The following is a 22,227-nucleotide window of genomic DNA, read 5'->3' as shown; positions in this document are numbered from 1 at the left end:
TGGATCTGTTTCTGCATAACTGGGTCCTGTACAGGTGTAATTAAATGCAAGTGTGTCCCATACAGGTATTGCCAATACATTTTCACAGGGAAATTCCTTATACAAGTGCTGTTCATTTTATAGGTGAGCCATGCAGATATATCTTCAAAACTGTACACCAGAGTGCCTCAGTCAGGGGTTTGTTATAATGCATCTGCTCTATACAGCTGATTTCCACACAGGTATGCTTCTATTCAGCTATACTCCAAATAGATGATTCAATACAGATGTCTCTCACAGATGTGCTTCTTATGTATCTCTGCAGATGTCTTCTCTACAGCTCTGCTCTCATGCAGATGTGTGCTACGCAGGTGTTTTTTCATTAGGGATTCCCCATCTGGATCTGCCCCAGACAGGAGTGCCTCATACCTCGGTATTTCCATGCCTTGCGTGTCTCCACACCTTTGCGATCCTACAAAAGTTCCCGAAGTACAGGTGGGAGTTTTCTCTTGCACCTGCGCGCTTCCGCCCTTTTTTACTTCTCCCATTAGGATTGGGCTCCCGTTACAGGTGCACTGAGGCGTGGCCCCACCTCCTGCCTGGCTCCGCCCTCTCATCTTAGTTCAGGTGCACAAGCCGGAAGTGAGCTTCTTTCCCAGGTGAGTGACTAAACTTTCCGGGTCACGTGAGCGGGAGGAGCTGGTGTAGTCCCACCGAACGACCGAGGAACTCACGGAAGGTTTGAGTGGAGGAGCTGGACCCGTAACCTGAGAGAGATCAGAGACGCCCGGGCCAGGTAGGGAGGCAGGTCGCGCTGCTTGGCATGCCGTCCCCTTCCCCCACATTCTTCCCTTTCCGGAGCCCAGGAACACACCTCCCCGAGTTAATTTTTAATCTCTGACCTCTGGCGGCGGGGCGGGGCTGGGCTCCGGGGTGCCCTGACTCGGGTCGCCCCTCCCTGAGCCTGCGATCGGGTCCAGCCTCCTCCCCCACACCCTGGCCTTTCTCGGTCTCCCGCCTTCAGGTGCCAAGTTGCAAGTACCCCCGGCGGGAGATGCGGTAGAAACGGCGCGCTCGAGAAGCCCTGTTCCTGGTGCCACCAGCCTGTCGCCCGACCCATGGCGAGCCCCAGCCTGGGGCTGCTCCTGGCGCTCGGCCTGCCGCTGCTGCCCGCCCGCTGGGGCCGGGCCTGGGGGCAAAGTAGGTACCGGCAGGGGCATTGGGGACCCGGGACACTGAGAGGTCAAGAACTGGGGAGCGAGCATGGAGTGCCTTGGGGGCAGCAGTCTACAAGGTCAGGGCTGGGGATTTTGAATTCCTAAGTACTTCTTTGGATGGTTGGAGTTGGTCTAGAATTCCTGAGTTCCTGATTGGGGTGGAATTATGAGCTCCGGGGAGAGGAAGCCTGCATATCTGAATCTCTGTGGTTGAGGTGTTTGGGACTGGCTGGAAGCCTGGACTAGGCCTGCCCCCGGCTCTGAACGCAGCAGGATGACCACCGGACTGGCCATATGGGTGAACCTAGCCATTCAGTTCTTCCAGTTTCTAGAGCCTGGGGTTGGTGGGGGGGAGGGGTAGAGTGGAATGAAATAGATACTCCAGGGAAAAGCAGGACCTGTCCAAATCTTTAAGGGCCAAAGGAAGGCCAGAAATGGTGGGGAAGGGAAGTGGAGGGAGCAGTTGGGCTTCCAGACACTGTGCGTTATTATAGCCTCCAATTCAGAGCAAACTGCAAACTACTATGGGCTGATTACTCACTGCTGGGCTCCACTGAGCTTGGGGTGGCTCCTGCGTGCAGAGCACCCACAGTCAGAAGGGCAGAGTTGTAATCTGGGGCAGGGTTGTGGGGGGCCAGGGGAATCCCAAAGGAAAGTGCAGATGTGCCAAGATGGGAGGAATAGATGGAGTTTTATTTATCCTCTTTCCCACCTCCTTATAGCATCGGACCCCACTGCATATGAGAATAGCACCACTACCACCCCACACCCCGACTTCAATGGGGCCCTGGTGAGTTGGGTGATATTATGGCAGGAGGGCAGCAGGGCTGTTATTTAGGAGTCCACATGTGGCAGGTGGAGGGGCCTAGATCCCCAGAGGTGGCAGGTCAGGATGGGGGTTTGCATTGGAGAACCGCGAGTGTAAGAGACCAGAATGCCAACATGACGAATGGGGAGACCCAGAACCCCAGGAAGGGGTAGATGGTGGCAAGTGTAGGAGGTCAGGAGTCCCATAGGTCTCTCAGAAGGAGGCAGGCAGGTGTGGGGGACTGGGAACCCCAAATGTGATGGATAGGGGCCAAGGTAGAGGAACCAGATCACCAAAAGGGGCAGGTGTGCATGGGGGAATTAGGACCCCAGGTGCTTCTAAGGTGGGGGTGGACAGGATCCCCAGATTCAGGAAGGTCACACCTGTCCTCTGTCTCACAGTCTAAGGAGGCCATCACTGCCATCATTGTGGTCTTCTCCCTCCTGGCTGCCCTGCTTCTCACCGTGGGGCTGGTGCTGCTGGTGCGGAAACTGCGAGAGAAACGGCAAACGGAAGGCACCTACCGGCCCAGCAGTGAGGAGCAGGTGGGTGCCCGTGCGCCACCACCCCCCAACCTCAAGCTGCCTCCCGAGGAGCGGCTCATCTGAATGCTGGGGTCTACCAAAGCCGCCACCACTGCCCAGGACTGCCTGGCACCTGCTCCCACACAGCATCTGCTACCGAGACACCAGCCTCTGATGGCTCAGTTGGACTTGGGGGCCATGGGCACCTGCTGGGTGGGCTCTGCGAAGCATGTTGCCTCTGCATGACTCTGCCTGCAACTGGGGGTGCTGGGGCTAGGGACCCGCCTTCCTGCTTGCTGTACCATCTCCACACAGGCCCTACAACTCCCTTTCCTTTCCTTTCAGTTCTCCCATGCAACCGAGGCCCAGGCTCCCCAGGACTCCAAGGAGACAGTGCAGGGCTGCCTGCCCATCTAGGTCTCCTTTCTCTATCCAGCTCCCTTGCTGTGTGAATCTGGGGGAAGGATGATCCCTCTCTGGGCCTTCAATCCTTAAGAATAGAAGGGGGAAAGGTGCTTTAAAGACTCTGCCACTGAGGGCAAGGGAGGGTGGGGCTGCTCACTTTTTATATATATGTGTGTATAAAATTGGTAGTGAGATGTAATAAAACCTGTTTTTTTGAGCTGGTGGAGGCAGATATTAGCCTAGATGGAGGAGATAAGTGCAGGGCTCATAGACTATGGAGGGATGAATTGTAAGGTTGTGAGGATCATAGGGACTGGGAGGGTTTCCTGGAAGGGGGGGCTTTTTGTTGCCCCTAGGAGCCAGCTAGAGGTTGTCCCATTAGGGAAGGTGGTGCATTGGGTAGGTTTCTGAGCAGAGAGAAGGCCCTCGGGTAAACTCATCAGGAAAAACCAGCTTTGGGCTCTTGAGACTTTATTGAGAGAATAGCATCTCCTCCAGATGCCTGATCCTTAACTTTCAAAACACTTTTTAAGATCAGCAACTCGGGGCCGGCTCCTGGCCTGGGATTCCTGCCAGTTGCTAGTGGACATGGCAGGGGATCTGGGGGCTTCCAGCCCCATGGGGGGTTGAAAGAGAGTGTGCTTTGTTCTCAGGCCCTCAGAATGCAGGTCTCTGGGGTCCTCTGGGGATCCGGGATCTAAGGAAGAGTCAAGGGGTTGAAATGTCCAGGTGACATCTGAGTTGGGCTTTGAGGGGACCAGGGGTTGGGAGCTCTCTGAAGCAATGGGCTGGGTGGGCACTGTGGAGAGCTGGGAACAGGGGCTCTTCTCAGCTTTGGGATTGTCCACTGCCTCATGGAGAGGGAGGAGATGTTGAATTTGATTATGGGGCTCTGTGAGAGAGGATATGAAGTTCCCTCTGCTTCTTGAGTCTGCTGAAGCTGTTAAAGACTGGGATAAAGAAGCTATTTCTTGGCTGGCCTCTGAGTAGCTTGTATCTGGAGGCTGGGGGGTTTGCAGAGATGGCAGGCAGGCAGGCAGGGACTGGGGCTCTGGGGGGTCCTCCTCATCTGGCTGCCATCTTGGTCTTCCTGGTATGTTGAGCTGGATGGAGGTGGAGAGATTAGCAAGTTGCTAGACTTTAGAGGGGGGAGGGGATGGCAAGTTGGATGGGCAAGTGGGGAAGGACTGGAGGGCTCACCAGGCTAAGGCAGCTGTCCAAGTCCCCTCTGTGGCAGCAGTCTAAGCTCTGGCTGGGCCGCAGGCTGCCTGTTTTTGTAGCTCCTGTGTTCAGACTGTCTAGAATCTCACTCAACAAATCTAGTTCTTCCCCAGACCCCAGGAAACTGCTGTCCAGAGATTCCTCTGCCCATGGGTCCGGGGCATGCTCAGGACTCAGAGCGGGTGTCCTGGGTTAGGATGGGCAGACTCAGATATCTGCCTAAGACCCCCAGCTCCAGTTCGGTGGCTCTGGCAGGTTTGAAATTTGAGGACCATTTTCCCCATTAATGCTGACCTCCTACTTCCAACATTGCCCCCTCCCCTGCCTTTGAGCCTTACCCCTCCCTCAAGGACTCAGAAGGTCTCTCTTTCAGCCGATTTCTCCTGCTGGGGCGAAGGGGCCGGTTCTGCAAAGGACAGGTTTGGAGGGGTGGGGCCCCAAGAGCTACCCAGTCGGGGCTGTGTGAAGGAGGGTGATTGTGAAGTAGTCACCACATACTGGGGTACATGAGGAAGGTGAGCAGTCTAGAGGGAGATTAAGGATTTGAGGAGGATTTAGTGATAATTCTAGGAGCATGAATCTGGGTGGGGGTGGGGTATTTTACCTGTCCAAAGTGCTGAGTGATAGGCAGGCGCTGCTGCAGGTGATCTGAGCGGCTGGTGAGGGACAAAGCCCTCAGGGAACCCCCCCTTTGGAGGCCAGAATCCCTATCCTAGGAAGAGGGTAGGTGAGCCAGGAGCCCTTTTCCTCACTCCCCCAGCCATTGGCAATTAGCGTTACCTTGTACATCAGGAGGCTCTGCACTCCCTTCAAGCCACTCTTGGCCTATGGAGGAGCCAAAAGAGAATTAGATTTGAGGTGATTTGACACTGGACATTTGAGAACTCAGCCCTCCATTTCCTTGGACAGCTGCGTCTTGCCATCTATTTCATGTAGGTGTATCACAAATATATTCACAATTCCCCATGCAAAGGAGTCAATACAAGCTCTCGCCTCATTAACTAATACAAAAGGAATATTCCTGGGGGAAATCACTCCCAAATGAAATGGGGGTAGCAAAACCAGAACATCGTTAAAATGTGTCTGCATTCAAAAGCTGAGAAAAGAATAAAATTGAACGGACAATTTGGAGTTAAGTTGGCCCCAGGGAAACTTGTGTTTGGGAGGAAAAAATGCACAAAGGTAGAGAAGGGGTTTGCAGTGCCTGGGGACAAAAACAAGTAAAAAACTCTTGCTCATCAATTTTAAATAGGAAAGAAATTTTCCTGACAAAAAAATGAGAATGATAAATGGAAATAAAAATAGGAAAAATTGTTAATGATTTTAACTGCTGATTGAGTTGATTAAAACATTTGCACGGTAAGTGTAGCGTTACAATGTCCTCTGTCACCCCAGTAAACGGCCTGTCTAGCCCAGTCTCACCGAGCGATACATGTTTCTGACGGCTGGTTGGGTCTTGGCCTTGACAGAATGCAGGAGGGCACCACCACCTTTCTAGGGAGAGAATGCCAAGGGACAGAGGGTTGGGCATCTGGGGTGATCCAAGCCCCACTTCACCCCAGGGTTGTGTAACACCAGACAAGCTCTTCTCCCTCTCAGAGCCTCAATTTTTTCACCTTTATAAATGAGTAAAATTATGACCCTACTTGAGAACTGTTGTAGGATTAAATTAATTCAATAATAAACGAAACAAATGTTCAGTGTTAATACCTTTAGGTTGTCTGCCCAGAGCTGGTAGGAGCGCAGGGTGCCTGAAGGGAAGAAAGGGCATGGTCACGGCAGGAAGGCTATGGCTGGGGTGCTGCTGGTGGGGTGGGGACTCCTGGGCTAGGTGCAGGGCTCACCTGAGGAGGCCCCGCTGCAGGTGATCTCCTGCTCAAAGAGATCTGAGAAGCCTTCTCCTCTGTTAAGCTTCTCCAGCCGGCCTTCAATAAACTGGGGGTAGGCAGAGGCGGATTTAACGCGGGCGCACCAGGTGCGCCCTGGGCCCCGATTTCTGAAGAGCCCTGCAAAACCCCAACTTTACACTTTCTAATGTAAGGGTCCCAATATTTTCTTCTGCGCCCGGGACCTCAACCGACCTTAATCCGCCTCTGGGGGTGAGGAAAAGGGTCAGAGTCAGAAGCAAGACCGTTATCAATACATCAAAATGCGAGGACATCTGAGTGCACCCTCAAGACGTAAAAGCCATCCCTGACACCTCTAGGGGCCCATCCCCCGGGCCCAGGAGGTCTGGAGCCCACCTCTAGAAGCCAGAGGTCCAACCCTCTCGGCCTTCCAGGACAGGACCTGTCACCAGGGGCCAGACCCCGCCCCTCACAGGGACACGGAAGTCAGATTCTGCCAGTCCAGACGGATCCACCTCTCAGTGACCCTGGAACCACGCCCGCCGTGAAGAACCCTGGAGTCCACCCCACCTTCTTCCAATAACTCAGGACTCCAGTCCCGTTTTAGCACCCTCCCACATCCCTAGGACCCAGGGGTCCTAGCCCGCCTCCCTCTACGGCCCCCCTGCCAGGAGTTGCGCATTCAGGACACGCCCCTCCCGAAGACCCGCACGGACTCCCACCCGGGATCCAGGAATTTGGTCCCACCCTTATCACCCCAGAGACCAAGGAGTAGATTTTGTCCCCTAGGATATCAGGACGGGGGCTCTCCTCTTTAAGAAACCGAGTTTAGCCTTGCCTCCCCAGCCTAGAAACGCTGGAGTGGGAGATCCAGCCAGACCGACTGCAGGACCTCTACGTCTGCGTTCCTAACCCCGCCCCGCCCGCCCCAGCCCCGCCCCGCCCGCCCCAGCCCCGCCTTCAGGGCTCTGGCGCACCTGTTTGAACAGCTGCAGGTGCACAGCACGCCGGTGGAAGTCCTGTAGGGGAGCCCCAGGCTTTTGGGCCAGGAAGGCTTCTTCACTGAAGGTCACAGGCTGGCCCTGGAGAAAGGATCAGCATCCTGAGCCCCTCCAGGCTCTCCTGGTCACCAGCTGCCTCCCTCCTACCATATATCTACGTAGCAAATGTTGTTTGGCACTTGCTGTATGCCTGATCTTGTGCAGGGCCTCGTGAGTCACACGAGGAAGACTTGGGCTCTTACCCAAAGGGAGGTGGGAGCCCTGGAGGACTGTGGGCAGAAGAGGAAGGAGACCTGACTCGGGTGCGTGCCCACAGATGACCTCTAGCCACTTTGAGGAGGAAAAACTGTGGAAGAATCCAGGTGGGTAGTAATGGGGACCAGACCAGGGTGGAGACAGAGGAGGGGGAGAAATGGGCAGATTCTGGATATATTGTAAAGGCACAGCCAAAAGGAACATAGATGCTTAAATGAGAGAACCTCCTCTGCCTCAAGTTTTTATAGAAAAGTGAAAAAACTGAGAGGTGTGTGTGTGTGGAAAGTCAGCAGATCAAATTCCTGTCTTTAACACTCACCCACTGTAGGACTTCTCGAAGCCTTGATTTACTCATACATAAAATGAGATCATAATGACATCTATCTCATTATATTATTGTGAGAATTAAATGAGATAGTAGTAATAGTAGAACTTAGAATTTAAGTAATCACAATGCCAGGCACTATCCAAGCGTTTGCATATGCCCATTTATTGACTTATGCCATCCTTGTGGGTGGGTACTATCTGGATCCCATGTTACAGATGAACAAACGGAGGCACAGAGTAAGCACAACCTATCTACAAACGATAGGAATCTATTATTCTGAATCTTTTAGGGCCCAATGAGGTCTCTGTCTCAGCGTCCTCGCTGCTCACCGGGCTGCAGACCAGCGCATCGCGGTACCCCCCAAAAAGCAGGGCCTGGGCTTTGAGGAAAAGACGGGATACCCCTTCTCCTGGGGCCAGCGCGACCTTCCTTAGTCGCAGCCTCAGCAGGGACACCTGGAGGACAAGGGAGCAGCACTGAGAGGGCGGGTGTGGGGCCTCGGCCCCCCCCACAAGGCAGGAGGGTAGGAGGGGTGACACTGACCACGTCTGGGGGCAGCGCCTGCACGTCGTCGAAGGGCGTCTCTAAGATATTGGAGTCCACGTTCATCATCACGACGTCCTCCAAGCCTTGCTCCAGCACTTTCTGCGTTGGAGGGTGGTAGGGTGGACCGCTACTCAGAGTCTGAGGATCCCTGGCGGGGGAGGGTATCTGGCGATGCAGAGGGGGAACTCCGCGGGTCCCTGCAGCCCATGGCTGCTCCCACTTACCTCGGTGAGGCTGGAGTGGACTCCGATGAGGTATGGCATGGGCGCGCTGCGGATGACGGAGAGAGTAGGGTCATGCAGGTACCTCTCCGTGGCCCCAGGACCCCAGACCCTGCCCCTCCCCAAACGCTGCCCCTCCCCAGATCCTGCCCCTCCCCAGACCTTGCCCCTCCCCAGACCCTGCCCCTCCCCAGATCCTGCCCCTCCCCAGACCTTGCCCCTCCCCAGACCCTGCCCCTCCCCAGATCCTGCCCCTCCCCAGATCCTGCCCCTCCCCAGACCTTGCCCCTCCCCAGACCCTGCCCCTCCCCAGATCCTGCCCCTCACCAGCAGTAGTCCAGCAGGTGCGCCGGCAGAGTAGGGATCAGTACGTGTTCCCATCGCATGGGGTACAGAAGGGCACAGGACGCGTGGACGCACGAGGTCAGCTGGGGATGGGTGGGTACCCTGGATTCAGGACCTGGACCCCCAGCTTCAAGAACCCTCTCTGGAATGGTGGCTCTCCCAGGTCCATTTCCCACCCACCTTACCTTACCCACGTGCTACTGGGTAAGAGGTGAACATTCACACCCCTTTAGGAATCACGTGGAGACCTAGAATTCGGCAAATTACAGTGCCTGGAGCAGGTGGAGCCAGAATTCAACACGTCCTAGTCGCTATCTCTGGGGTTGGGAGCTAATATACTATCCTCCAGGATGCCTCAACCCACTGGCTCCACCCAACGAGGCGGAGCTAGTACTGGGTCCGCCCTAGTCCCGCCCCTAGGGTGGAGTCACGATACAGCTCCACTGACCCTATCTCTAAAGAGGCGGAACAAGAATTTAACTTTCCTGGTCCTGCCCTAGGAGTGGAGTCAGCATTTAGCTCCCTGTCCTTCTCTCCTGGGGCGGGAGTGGGGTGGGGGAGCTAGAATTTAGCGCTCTTTCATCTCACCCTCCAGAGGGGCGGAGCCAGTCTTGTTCTGGCCCACAGTGGGTGGAGTCTGGACTCGACTCCCAAAGAGAAGCTCCCAAAGGGTAGCTACAGCAGGACTTTGCTCTCGGGTGTCGCCCGGTGAGGTTAGAGTAGAAATCCACCCCCGTCGTCCCGCCCCTAGGGACGAAGCCAGGCCTCGGCCCCTCCCGGCCCGGCTGGCCCCGCCTCACCGTGCTCAGCTTGCTGGCTGTGAGCAGAACCCTTCGCTCTGCCAGGAGCGCCGCGAAGAGCCCCACGATGTTCTCGTCGGTCACCGCCACCACCAGCTCCGTTAGGTTCCTCTGAGGGACAGAGAGAGGAGCGCTGGGCGCGAGGAACCACGGAACCGAGCAGTCCCCTGCGGATTTTGGAACCTCTTCCCGCCGCCAGAGCTCCCTCCCAGGTGGCCACTCACGTTCTCAGGAATGGATGGCAGGCGGTCGGAGTCAGGGGCCACGAAACAGGAAAGCTGGTAGGGAGGATTGACGGGTGTACCGATTAACCAGGGGTTGGCTTCACCTGAGAACCCAAACTTCCAGGGTCCCTAGCCCTGCTCACCGGTCTGATGTTCCCGGGGGCAGGGGGCAGGATGCCGGGCGCTCTGGAGACCGTCACTCCGCTGCCCTGGGGGAGAGGTGTAAGCCTTGTGGTCCTCAGAGCTGAGGTGCTGCCTCTCCATCCACCTGGGGTCCGACGCCCAGGGGTTGGGGATTACTCACCAGCTCCAAGGAGGCCTGGGTGTCTGGTGAGGTCTGCTGTAGCCGATTTAGAAGTTCCTCGACCTCTGAGACCTGGGTGGGAGTGAGGTGTCTGAGTCAAAACGTGGGTTGGTGATTCTGAAGGCCTTGGCTCAAGCTGGGTATTCTGAAAGGAGCCAAGGGGCTCAGGTCTGATCTGAGCAGGGCTGGGGGCTTGGTGGGGTCGGAGCTGAGATTCCTGCGGAATGAGAGAGGGGCTGGTCTCACTTGGTTCTGGGCCAGAAGGTCCCCCACTGTGTTCAGCAGCTTGTAGAACACCTCAAACCAGGGAAGGTGGCTGTAAAGAGAGGACATGCGCTCCATAAAGTGCCCCTAGGTCGAGGCCCTCTTCTACCCCTTTCCCCGTATTCCACACCTGAGAATGCAAAGACAACTGTGGGCACCAGCCCGTAGGCGGCAGAAACCAAATCTACGGGTGCCGGTCAGGTCCGTGAGGGCGAAGGTGAAATGCTGTACCGCAGGGCTGGGAGGCTCCCTGGGGGTGGAAAATGCTCTCAGTGACCTGTGGGGCTCCCTGACCTCTTCTCCCCAACAATGCTCCTAGTACTGTGTTCACCAGCCTGGGGCTCTGGGTGTATAGGTCCCTAGTTGTTAGGGTCCCTGATTCCCTGGGTTCCTGGGTATCTGAATTCCTGAGTCCTTGGGTCCCTAGGTCTCTGGATGTCTACTTTCTTCGGTACCTTTCCACATCAAAGGGAAAGCAAAATTTAGGCACCATCTGCATGGCTTCCTGGGGGTAGAGAAAAACACACATTTATTGGCCACTTAGGTTGGGCCCCAGTGGGACTGACCCTGGCCCCAGGGGAGCAAGGAACCAGTCTGCATACCTGGTCCCTGAAGTCTGGGGGAAACTGCCGCAGGATGGGAGGATCTGCAGGGCGAGTTCAGGCCTCTTAAGTTCAGGGCCCCAGGCCCACCTTCCATCTCTATCCCTCCAACTCAATGCTCTCCCCCACTCACCCTCCTGTAGAGAGGCAGGGCAGGCTGCTTCAAAGAACCAATCAAACACGGCAGGGGGACCCCCTCTGTGGGACAGGAAAGGGCTTAGTAGGTCCATGGACTTGTTTGTGTGTGACTGGGAGTATGAAGCAGAGTGAGAGAGTGTGACTGTGTGTGTACGTGCATGACTTGTGTGAGCAGGTGTCTGTGTGCATGACTTGTGTGAGCAGGTGTGTATATATTTGTGATTCTATCTCATATTGACCTGAAAGGAGGAGGCTGTCCAGTGTGTGTATCAGGTAGGACTGTGAAAGTATGTGAGTAGGCCAAGCCAGTGTGAGGGTGAACGTGTCCATATTTCCTTGTGTGGCTGTGAGCATGACTGGGTAAATGTGTGAGCAGCTCTGTGGTATGGAGAGCAAGAGGCCTTGCCTGAGCATTGTTGCATGTGAGACTTCATGAGGCCCCGGGAGCTGACCCCAAATTTCCCACCAGAGAAAGGAGAGCAGTGTGCCCTAGTACTTCTGTGAGCCCTGCAGTCTCTGCCTTCCTCCTTTGTCTCCCTTTTTGAAAGACCTAGACGGCAGCAGAGGAAGAAGGTAGGGGCTGATTTTAGACACACTGTCCCTCACCTGGAGACCCCCACCACTTCACCCTCATGTCAATACAAGTCCCACAGAAGCACTCACACAGAGATACACACAGTCCTCCCTTACCCTGCTGACCCTCAGAAACCATGCTCCCCATCACTCATATACCAAGAGATGAGGTGCACACTTAGAGTTACAAACTAAATGACATGGATGGGGGTAGGGGAGAGAGAGAGAGAGAGAGAGAAAGAGAGGGAGAGAGATTGAGAGAGAGGAAAGAAGTGGAAGAGGGGCTGACAGTGGCCTGAGTGTGTCTCAGTGGAGTCCACATTCTAAGCCAGCTGAGTCCTGCTTTGCTTCCGACCACCTGTACCCTGTGGCTCTGGGCCCTCCCCAGACTGCCCCAGCTTTCTGCCCCTTGGCTCCAGCCCATGCCTGGTCTAGGAATCTTGGTCCAGAAGATGGAGGAGAGGATGTTCTTACTCAGCTTTGGATTCCATGGTCCCTGCAGGGCCGGCCCTGGTGGACCCCTTCCCCCGGGGGTTCTGGGGGCCGTGCTTGCTCAGCGCTGGGCTCTGAGGTTGCTCAGCTTCCTGTGTGGCTGAGAGAGGAAGTTTAATGGGTGACGTCCCAGAGGAAGGCCCTGCCCCCACCCACTGTGAGAAAACCAGGCATCCTCTTTCCGACTCCTTCCCCAGATGGGTGGGCAATGAGTGGCTCAGAGGTGGCCAGACCCCCAGTTCCATCTTCCCAGGCCAGGCCAGGTCTGGTATCGCACCCAAGCCTTCCCCTCCCTGTGCAGCTCAGGAGTCACAGTTTGCCTGAAATGCTTCCTCTTCCCTCAACTGTTCATTCCTTTGGTCCATCTGCCTCAGCCATTCCTTGTTGGACCACCAGAGGGAGCTGGGCTAGAGAGTGGACACCGCACTGTCGAGATGGATAGCCAACAGCAGTTAGAACACAGGCACAGATAGACAGACAACACACACACAGTCAGGAAGTGAGCAATACAGACACACAGGCCAGAACAGTCACAATAGACAGACACAGAGATACCAAGTCATACAGGCATGACACAGTCATGGACACAAACCAATAAGCATAGAGGGACAGCACACACAAGGAGCAGTCCTCACCCAGCCGGGTGATAGATGCAGAGATAACGCACAGACACAGCCAAAACCAGTTCCAGACAGATAATAGATAGATGGACACACATGCAGAAATCACATCTCTCAATATAAACAAGATAACAGAGAAATAGACACAGAGAACAGTCAGAAATGCGTAGAGTGCAGTCACAGCTAGAGCAGTGACAAAGGAACAGACATGGTCAGGGCTCAGCCACAAGTCAGATTCACAGCCAGACACAGTCACATGCATGGATAGAGACCTGGTTGTACACACCCAAGCAGAACTAACTGCAGATTCAGAAAGAAACAGACACAGGCATATAAATGTCATGTTGAAACACAAGGGTCCACAGACACACTTACAGGCTTGAATCAAACTTTTTTAAAAAAAATGTTTATTTTATTGATTTTAGAGAGAAAAGGGAGAGAACAAGAGTGAGAGAGACAGGAACATCAATCTGTTCCTGTATGTGCCTTGACCAGGAATCGAACCTGCAACCTTACACTTCAGGATGATGCTCTAACCAAATGAGCTATCGGCCAGGGCATGAATCAAGCTTTTGATATGTTCTATTATTATGAAAGACAGGTCAGGTAAGTGGTTAAGAAAATGATTTTGGAGTCAAAGAGGCCTGAGTTCAAGACCCAATTCAATTCTTTAGTTTCTGTGTGACCTTAGACAAGTCATTTGATCTCTCTGTATTAGTTACTATTGCTGTTGTTCAAATGTCCCAAAACTAGTGGCTTAAAAGAACACACATTTATGATCTGACAGTTTCTGTGGGGGCCAGGACTTTGGGCACAGCTTAACTAGGTTCTCTACTGCAGGGTGTCTCAGCTATAATGTGTGCCTGTTGGGCTATGTCCTCATCTGAAGGCTTGACTGGAGAAGTAGCTCTTTTATTTTATTTTTTTAAGACTTTATTTATTCATTTTAGAGGAGAGAGAGAGAGAGAGAGAGAGAGAGAGAGAGAGAAGGAGGGGAGGAGCAGAAAGCATCAACTCCCATATGTGCCTTGACCAGGTAAGCCCTGGGTTTCGAACTGGTAACCTTAGTGTTCCAGGTTGATGCTTTATCCACTGTGCCACCACAGGTCAGGCTAGAGAAGGAGCTCTTTTAAACTCACTATGTGACTGCTTGCAGGATTTAGTTCATTGTGGATTGTTGGACTGAGGGCCTCAGTTCTTTGCTGACTGTTGACCAGAGACTGACCTCAGTTCTTTGCCATGTAAGCCTTCCTAACATGATGCTTGCTTTACCACCTCAAGCAAGCTGAGAAAGCAATAGGAGTTCATCAAGACCTATGTCACAGCCTTTTGTAATCCAATCTCAGAAACGACATCTCATCACTTTTTTTTTTTTTTTTTTGTATTTTTCTGAAGCTGGAAACGGTGAGAGACAGTCAGACAGACTCCCTCATGTGCCCGACCAGGATCCACCCGGCACGCCCACCAGGGGGCGACGCTCTGCCTACCAGGGGACGATGCTCTGCCCCTCTGGGGTGTCGCTCTGCCGCGACCAGAGCCATTCTAGCGCCTGGGGCAGAGGCCAAGGAGCCATCCCCAGCGCCCGGGCCAACTTTGCTCCAATGGAGCCTTGGCTGCGGGAGGGGAAGAGAGAGACAGAGAGGAAGGAGGGGGAGGGGGTGGAGAAGCAAACGGGCACTTCTCCTGTGTGCCCTGGCCGGGAATTGAACCCTGGTCCCCGCACACCAGGCCGACGCTCTACCGCTGAGCCAAGGGCCATCTCATCACTTTTGCTATAATTTGTTGGTTAGAAGCTATTGCCAGGTCCAGCCTACACTCAAGGAGAAGAGATTGCACAAGGGCATGAATGAGGGAAATGGAGATCATTGGGGCCATCTTAGAAGCCATCCCCACATTCTGTGTCTTCATTTTCTCACTTTAATGTGAGGAAAACAAAACTCTTAACCTCTCAGTATGGTGTGAAGTCATTCATTCACTTGCTCTTCCATTCAACAAATAATTACTGAGAGCCTGTGTTGCATCAAGCTGTTCTAGGCACAAAGTGACCAAGTAGATGTGATTCCTGTCCTCATGAATCTTACATTTCAGTGGAGGAAATAAGGGGGCAGACAAAAGAAACAAGTATGTAAATAGATAAGTAATGGAAAGCTACTGGGTGCTAATTTAGAGTTGCCTGATAGGCTGCTCAGAGGAGGTACATTTGAGCTGAAACCTGTACGTGAAAAGGAGCTAGCCATTCACACATTTGGGGAAAAGAAGTAGCAGAAGCAGTGTGTGCAAAGGCCTGGAGGTTGAATCAAGCTTGATATGGTTGAGCACATGAAGAAGGCTACTGTAGTTTCAGCTTCATAAGCTAGAGGGAGGGTGATGGAAATGTAGTCAGCAGGGGGCAAAGACCAAGCTGAGAGTTTGGGTTTCAATTTGAGTGAGATGGGAGTCATGCGAGAATTTTGAGAAGGGGAGGGACAAGGTCTTATTTGCATATAAAGGCTCCTCTCTGGTTGTTGTGGAAGGAAGAACTACAGGGGGTGTGGATGGCAGCAGGAAGCTCAGGGAAGTGGGGGGTGATATCTGGGTGAACAGTAATGGTAGTTTAGATCAGAGTATAGACAGGTGGAGAGGTCAGATTTAGGATACATTTTGGAGACAGAGACAACTGAACTCAAGAAAAGATAAGAGTATGCTGCGTGTCGGAAACAATGAAATAAGTCTTTCCTATACTTGGGTTTGAGCAATAGAATGGTATCATTTATTGGGGGAAAAGATGTTTTAGGGGCAAAATAGGGAGGCTTTTTGTGGTCATGTTAAGTTTGAGATAACAAAGACAGCCAAGTCCACCGTCTACCCCCCCACGCAGCACTGTGCTGGGCCTGCTCAGATGAGCGTCGCTGTGGGCTGGATATCCAGGCTGCCTTTCTTACACCTCTCCTGCTTCCTGACTGCAGTGGGACCCAGTGAGGGGCTGGAGCTTCAGGCCAGGTCCAATGGTCCAGCATGGAGTGTGGTGGGAATAGTTGATTAACTCTCAGTATCCCTCCCTACCTTTTCTCTCCCTCTTGGTTTGCCTTTCTTTGTAAGGCGGAAGCTGGGAAAACTACATATCCTAGGCTAGACTTTTGTGCAGCTTTGGTTTTGGATGCAGAACTGATTCTACCAATTAGAAATGCATGAAAGATTTGGAAGGTAGAAGTGAGGTAGAGCCCCTCTTTCCCGTGTGTGTGACTGTGTATGTGTGAATCTTACTGGATATTTATCTATTTATTTATTTTTAAATGTATAGTTTATTGATTTTAGAGAGAAGAAGGGAGAGAGAGAGAGGTAGGAACATCAGTCTGTTTCCTGTATGTGCCCAGACTGGGGATCGAACTTGCAACATCTATGCCTCAGGATGATGCTCTAACCAACTGAGCATCCAGCCAGGGCCTTGCTGGATATTTATTATAATTAATTTTATTTTATATTCATTTAGTTCATTTTTGTTCAGCACTCCAGTGGACCTATCTCCAGCTCTGTGGGTCTTGGGCAGTGTTCTTGAATTTAATAATTCTGATGGCCACCTACCAACTCTCCACCTTTCTCTCTAAGCAGAGGAAGCCGCTTCCTGGTGGTCAGCTTTGTGCTGTTCTAGCCTATTCCAGGGCTACTCAAAATGTGGTCTCATAGACAGCAGCAGCAGCAGCACCTGGGAACTTGTTATAAATGCAAGGTCTTGGGCCCCATCTCCCAGACCTTCTGAATCAGAAACTCTAGGGTGTGAGCTAGCAAAGTGTTCCTGGTGGTTGTTTTGCACACTGAAGTTTAAGGAGCACTTGCTCACAGCCTACTCTCTCACCTCCTCCAATGGTGTTGTAAGTCCCTAAATCCTTGTATTAGATCCCTTTCTGCTTAATATGCCTAGAGTGGTTCCTGCACTGAACTCTGGGTGAGTCTAGGAATCAGAATTCTAGACTTACATTTCAGGCTTTGAGCCCCAGCTCACTGCTTTGTAGTCATGGGACCAAATTGTAATTTCCAAAGATGGCCACAGTGATATCTCCCATCCCATATGCTCTTCTGGAATCATGCCTCTCTATACTCTGGAGGTGGTATCTATATCCCTTCCCCTTAAACCTGGACATGCCTTTGTGACAGTCTCAATTAGGAGTCCAGAGGACACCAAGTGACTTCTGAAGCTAGGCCAGAAAAATGCAATCCATTTTGCTTGCTCTCCTGGGATGTTTGCTTTTGGGGAACTTGACTACCATGCTGCTGGGAAGCAGACTATGGAGAGGCACTGACGCCCTTCTTCTGTCTGCCCCTTCTGTGTCCCCAGACAACAGTTGGCATCAACTTGAAAGCCATGTGAGTGAGCCACCTTGAAGGTAAATCCCTCAGCCTCCAAGTGATTCTCCAGCTGGTGCCGGGACAGCAGAGAATTTTGCCAAGCTCTGCCCAAATTACGTATTTGGGAACAAAATAACTGTTGTTGCTTTATGCCCCTAAACATGTGTAATTGGGGATAATTACACAGGAAAAGCTAACTGATACACTTTGTCTCTCTAAAACTTTTTTAGAAAGAAGATTAACAGCTCAGACTTACAGAGTTGGTGTGAGGGTTACATGAGATGAGGCATGTACCAGGACATGGCAGTGCTCCATCTCTGATAGTGACTGTTATTCTGACAGGACTGTCCCTTAGATGCTAGCTCCAGGCTGCCATCTCCCCAGTGGGGTCTATCCTGGAGACCCCACTCTAGTTTCCATACTTGCTAATGCCCCACAGAGAATGGCAGCAGCTCCATCATTAAGCACTCCTTGTGCCAGGAACTGTGCCCACAAGATCTCCTCAAATCCTCACAAACATCCCTGGGGTGTGTGTGTGTGGGGATAATGGGGGAAAATATATGATCTCATTTTACAGGTGAGCAAATTGAGGATCAGAGAGAGCAAGTGGCTTATTCAACACCACAGAGTTAGTGGCATAGCTCCGTCTGCCCTCGCCACCCTCCCCCATTAGATGTCCCTTCAGTGCCCACCTCCATCCTGTAGGGGGAGCCCTTGCCTGTTGGCTTTCCCACAGGGAGATGGAGAAATGCACTCAGCAGAAACTTGGCAGGACAATAATTTATTTTTATTATTTTTTATTTATTCATTTTAGAGAGGGGAGAGAGAGAGTGAGAGACAGAGAGAGAGAGAGAGAGAGAGAGAAGGGGGGAGGAGCAGGAAGCATCAACTCCCATATGTGCCTTGACCAGGCAAGTGCAGGGTTTCGAACCGGTGACCTCAGCGTTCCAGGTCGACGCTTTATCCACTGCACCACCACAGGTCAGGCAATAATTTATTTATTGAGGGTGAGGCAGAGGGGAAGAGGTGGGGAGGGTCAGGGGCACAGCCTCTCTTGTCCACATGTTCCATGCTTCTTCTTCCCTGGTGGCAGCCCTCCACCACTCCTGGAAAGCCAAGGTTAGTTGGAGCTGAGGGGAGTGAGTTCAGGGATGGATCAGGGCTTAGAGGAGCCAGAGAGAAGGTGGGGTCAGAGGGCAGGTGGGCTTGTTGGGTCAAAGGTGAGGCAAGTTCAGAGGTGAAGGGAGGCTTAGAGGGAGGGGGTCAAAAGTAAACTGGTGCTTATTGGTCTAAGGGTGCACTGGGTTTGTGGGGAGGGTCAAAGGTAAAGGAGAGGTTGGGTGAAAGAGGGTTCATGGAGTTAAATGTGGGACAAAGTGGGGCTCAAGGGTCAGTTTGGCTGAGGTCGGGGTATGCGAAGGTTGTAGGGTCAGAGAGTCAGAAGTGAGTCTGACTTAGAGGTGATGCAGGGTCCTAGGGGCCGAAGAGGGGCTCTAAGGGGTCAAAGGTAAGCAGGCAGTCTCACGGGAGGGGGGGCAGGCATGAAATGAATGAGGTGGCCTTAGGCCACCTCCTCCTCCGCCTCTTCCTCAAACTCGCCCTCCTCGGCGGTGGCATCCTGGTACTGCTGGTACTCAGACACCAGGTCATTCATGTTGCTCTCGGCCTCAGTGAACTCCATCTCGTCCATGCCCTCGCCCGTGTACCAGTGCAGGAAGGCCTTGCGCCGGAACATGGCCGTGAACTGCTCCGAGATGCGCTTAAACAGCTCCTGGATGGCCGTGCTGTTGCCGATGAAGGTGGCGGCCATCTTCAGGCCACGGGGCGGGATGTCGCACACAGCTGTCTTCACGTTGTTGGGGATCCACTCCACGAAGTAGCTGCTGTTCTTGCTCTGCACGCTCAGCATCTGCTCGTCCACCTCCTTCATGGACATGCGGCCCCGGAACACGGCAGCCACCGTCAGGTAGCGGCCGTGGCGGGGGTCGCAGGCGGCCATCATGTTCTTGGCATCAAACATCTGCTGCGTGAGCTCGGGCACCGTCAGGGCCCGGTACTGCTGGCTGCCGCGGCTGGTCAGCGGGGCGAAGCCGGGCATGAAGAAGTGCAGGCGAGGGAAGGGCACCATGTTCACAGCCAGCTTTCGCAGGTCAGCGTTGAGCTGGCCCGGGAAGCGCAGGCAGGTGGTGACCCCGCTCATGGTGGCCGACACCAGGTGGTTGAGGTCCCCGTAGGTGGGCGTGGTCAGCTTGAGGGTGCGGAAGCAGATGTCGTAGAGGGCCTCGTTGTCGATGCAGTAGGTCTCGTCCGTGTTCTCCACCAGCTGGTGCACAGACAGTGTGGCGTTGTAGGGCTCCACCACGGTGTCCGACACCTTGGGCGAAGGTACCACGCTGAAGGTGTTCATGATCCTGTCGGGAAACTCTTCCCGGATCTTGCTGATGAGCAGTGTGCCCATCCCAGACCCTGTGCCCCCGCCCAACGAGTGGGTCAGCTGGAAGCCCTGCAGGCAGTCACAGCTCTCGGCCTCCTTCCGGACCACATCCAGGACCGCATCTACCAGCTCTGCACCCTCTGTGTAGTGGCCCTTGGCCCAGTTGTTGCCGGCTCCAGACTGACCTGAAGAGGAAAGGGACCAGGACACACCGGCAGTTATGGGAAGAGCCCACCTCAACCTCACCTGCAGCCATCCTAGTAATTGAATAGTAATTACAAAATTATTATATATAACAAATTATTATAATTCTGTTACTAACTGTTCTCTCTGCTTCCATCTTTGCCCTCCTTCAGCTGTTCTTGTCCCTCTATCTTGTACATCTTTCCTGCCCTCAACGCTCTAGTCGTCTTTTAGGCTGCAGACATGAATAATAATAATGATAATAGAAACAACAACAAATGTTTATTTACATTTTCCTCTGTGTTAGGCATTTTTCTAAATTCTAAGAACCTACGAAGTAGATTTTTTTTATAATCCCCATTTTAAAGATAAGGGGACAGGCTCACAGAGACTGAGGAGCCAGCCCAAAGTCCCCCAGCTGACCGATCAGTGCTTGAGCTTTACTTATTTATACTGTCATTCTACCTCCCTGCACCAGGATGTCAGCCCCAGTGAGGAAGAGAGCTCTGTCTGTCTGTTCTCAGCTGTATCAGGGGATACACCTGGCCCGGCATGCGGTAGGTGCTCAGTAAGTGTTTGCAGAATGTCTGAAGCGGCAGAGCTGGGAGTTGCACCCTGGAAGCCTTCCCTACCTGCCACCCCACCCCCTGTCAGTGTATCATGTTTTCCCTGGGCTCCCACAGTGGCCTGCATGTCACCATCACTGCCCTGACAGATCTGTCCACCTCTCCCACTGGGCTGTGGGGTCTGTAGTGGAGAATTTTTATTAAGCATTTGGAAGTGAAAGGAACAGGGGCTTCTCTGCCTGTGTTCTATGCTGGGACTCACCAAACACAAAGTTGTCAGGCCGAAAGATTTGGCCGAAGGGGCCAGAGCGAACTGAGTCCATGGTGCCTGGCTCCAGGTCTACCAGCACAGCTCTGGGTACATAATTTCCTCCTGCAGGGAAGCAGATGGAAGTCAGCTGAGGTGAGTGCCAGGGACCAGCATGTCGTCCCTCCCAACCCCTCCCTACCCCTCCCCACTCCTTCCGAAGGTGCTCCTGCACCCTACCTGTGGCCTCATTGTAGTATACATTGATTCTTTCCAGCTGCAGGTCACTGTCCCCATGATATGTGCCGGTGGGGTCGATGCCATGTTCATCACTGATCACCTCCCAGAACTAGAGGGGTGGTGGTGGTGGTGGTAAGAACCAACAGAGCGGAAGAGGGGATCCAGGCCTGCCCCCGCCTCCATCTGCTGGGCTCAGGACCCCCAACCTGCTCTCTGGTTGCCACCTGTCCCTCAGCAAGGTGAAAGAGGGACCTAGAGGCATGGTGGGGAGGCAGGGATGAAACAGCAAGAAGGGAGTGGTGGGGGTGGGGTGAAGCAGTCACCACTCCAGCCAAGACTGCTGGTGTCAGTGAACCCTGGCTGCAATCTCCGGGAGAGGCTGGGAATATTTGTGCCTGTGCAGGGGACAGTGGCCAGCTGTGAAGCCAGCTGTGGCCAGCAGACAGAAGGCTGGGCCCCACCCCCATCGGCCTCTTTGTTCCCAGCCTGGTCCTGCTCCCGCCCCACCTCCCCCACTGTCCCTGGGGTACTGGCTTCCTGGGGACCCCATCCCCCAAAAGGCCCAAGGTGAAGGAGCTCCGCTGAGCTCACGAACCCCTCTTCAATCTTCTCGGCCACCTCCCGGGGACCGGTCCCCCTCGCACCTTGGCCCCAATCTGGTTGCCGCACTGGCCGGCCTGCAGGTGCACGATCTCGCGCATAGCGGTGGCTCGCTGGTAGACGCGGTGGCGGTGGCGCTGATGCTGGGAGCACTGGTGGCAGGGCAGAGGTGGACGCGGTGGCGACGGCAACAGCGACGATGAAGCACGGTCCCTGCCCCTGCGGATGCCTCTATAAGAGAGGGCGGGGCCCACGTCAGGGCCTGTCACCGGCCCGCTCCGCCTCCGGGTCCCGCCCGGGGAAGGAGAGGGCGGGGTGGAGGAAGCTTTCTCAACAGGACCTGGAGACCTCGGGTGGGAGGTACGCGCTGGGGCATGCCAGGACCTCGTGCTCTCTCCTTGAGGGAGTCCGATCCGGCGCTATCAGCAACATCTACTCTCACTCCTCCCCTCCTCCAGCCAGTCCAGGCAACTCGAGTTTTGCAGAGATTGGGCGAGGGAAGAGAGAGGCCGGGTAAAACAAGCAGCGGGGGCATCCTGCTCTCCACTCCCACACCCCACCTCGGCCTGGGAGTCCCTACCTCAGTTTCTCTGTCTGCAGCGTCCATCCCCATTCTATTTATGTCCCATTCGCCAGAACCCTTGTATTCCTGGGAGGGCTCCTAGTGGGGTCCAGATGGGCGCTCTGGAATTGCAATTTGTTTTGGGGAAGGGAAAGGTGGTCAGTTCCTGGAGGACTTGCTTGAAGCTGTGTAGTCAGTAAAACCACGATTTCCCTTCCATGTTTTACAGGGGATGCTTGTAGAAGCTGATGGAGGCTTGAGGGGTCCCTGGCTCTACCTGGACACTCCTGTTGGACTTTGGGTTTGTAGCTGGCTGGAGTCACCCAGCCTTGCCTGGGGTGGAACATCAGGGAGTAGG

The 22,227-nt window shown here is 53.8% G+C and overlaps 3 protein-coding genes across 6 annotated transcripts; 1 reads left to right on the top strand and 2 right to left on the bottom strand.

The window, feature by feature from the left end:
- Positions 1-565: 565 nt before the first annotated feature.
- On the top strand, positions 566-3,050 carry CRB3 (crumbs cell polarity complex component 3). Its single transcript, XM_066274398.1, has 5 exons — positions 566-775; positions 1,004-1,179; positions 1,919-1,986; positions 2,406-2,549; positions 2,874-3,050. The coding sequence occupies exons 2-5, from the start codon at positions 1,098-1,100 to the stop codon at positions 2,943-2,945; spliced, it is 366 nt and encodes a 121-aa protein (XP_066130495.1). The 5' UTR covers positions 566-775; positions 1,004-1,097; the 3' UTR covers positions 2,946-3,050.
- On the bottom strand, positions 2,557-12,171 carry DENND1C (DENN domain containing 1C). 3 transcript variants are annotated; one of them, XM_066274346.1, is made up of 23 exons: positions 12,077-12,164; positions 11,025-11,089; positions 10,892-10,935; positions 10,745-10,794; positions 10,420-10,539; positions 10,272-10,341; positions 10,026-10,097; positions 9,865-9,930; positions 9,722-9,775; positions 9,498-9,608; positions 8,680-8,780; positions 8,356-8,401; positions 8,129-8,230; positions 7,915-8,040; positions 6,979-7,083; positions 5,999-6,089; positions 5,865-5,905; positions 5,577-5,648; positions 4,935-4,979; positions 4,759-4,866; positions 4,493-4,560; positions 4,134-4,341; positions 2,557-4,036 (listed from the first exon to the last, which is right to left on the bottom strand). In XM_066274346.1, exons 1-23 carry the CDS (start codon positions 12,091-12,093, stop codon positions 3,443-3,445), a joined length of 2,376 nt encoding a protein of 791 aa, XP_066130443.1. In that variant the 5' UTR covers positions 12,094-12,164; the 3' UTR covers positions 2,557-3,442. The 3 variants fall into 3 exon arrangements, with proteins under 3 accessions (XP_066130443.1, XP_066130462.1, XP_066130452.1); XM_066274365.1 differs by lacking the exon at positions 11,025-11,089 and having other exon boundaries at positions 12,077-12,171; XM_066274355.1 differs by lacking the exon at positions 4,759-4,866.
- A 5,646-nt stretch (positions 12,172-17,817) lies between these two features.
- TUBB4A (tubulin beta 4A class IVa) lies at positions 17,818-21,551 on the bottom strand. 2 transcript variants are annotated; one of them, XM_066274334.1, is made up of 4 exons: positions 21,352-21,545; positions 20,708-20,816; positions 20,483-20,593; positions 17,818-19,656 (listed from the first exon to the last, which is right to left on the bottom strand). In XM_066274334.1, the coding sequence occupies exons 1-4, from the start codon at positions 21,406-21,408 to the stop codon at positions 18,599-18,601; spliced, it is 1,335 nt and encodes a 444-aa protein (XP_066130431.1). In that variant the 5' UTR covers positions 21,409-21,545; the 3' UTR covers positions 17,818-18,598. The 2 variants fall into 2 exon arrangements, with proteins under 2 accessions (XP_066130431.1, XP_066130426.1); XM_066274329.1 differs by having other exon boundaries at positions 20,483-20,816; positions 21,352-21,551.
- Positions 21,552-22,227: the final 676 nt, after the last annotated feature.

This window comes from Saccopteryx bilineata, chromosome 1 (assembly GCF_036850765.1).
Source record: "Saccopteryx bilineata isolate mSacBil1 chromosome 1, mSacBil1_pri_phased_curated, whole genome shotgun sequence".
In the NCBI taxonomy this organism is placed as follows: domain Eukaryota; kingdom Metazoa; phylum Chordata; class Mammalia; order Chiroptera; family Emballonuridae; genus Saccopteryx; species Saccopteryx bilineata.
Note: the sequence above shows the minus strand (reverse complement) of the source record. Positions and strands in the feature narration are given on the sequence as shown.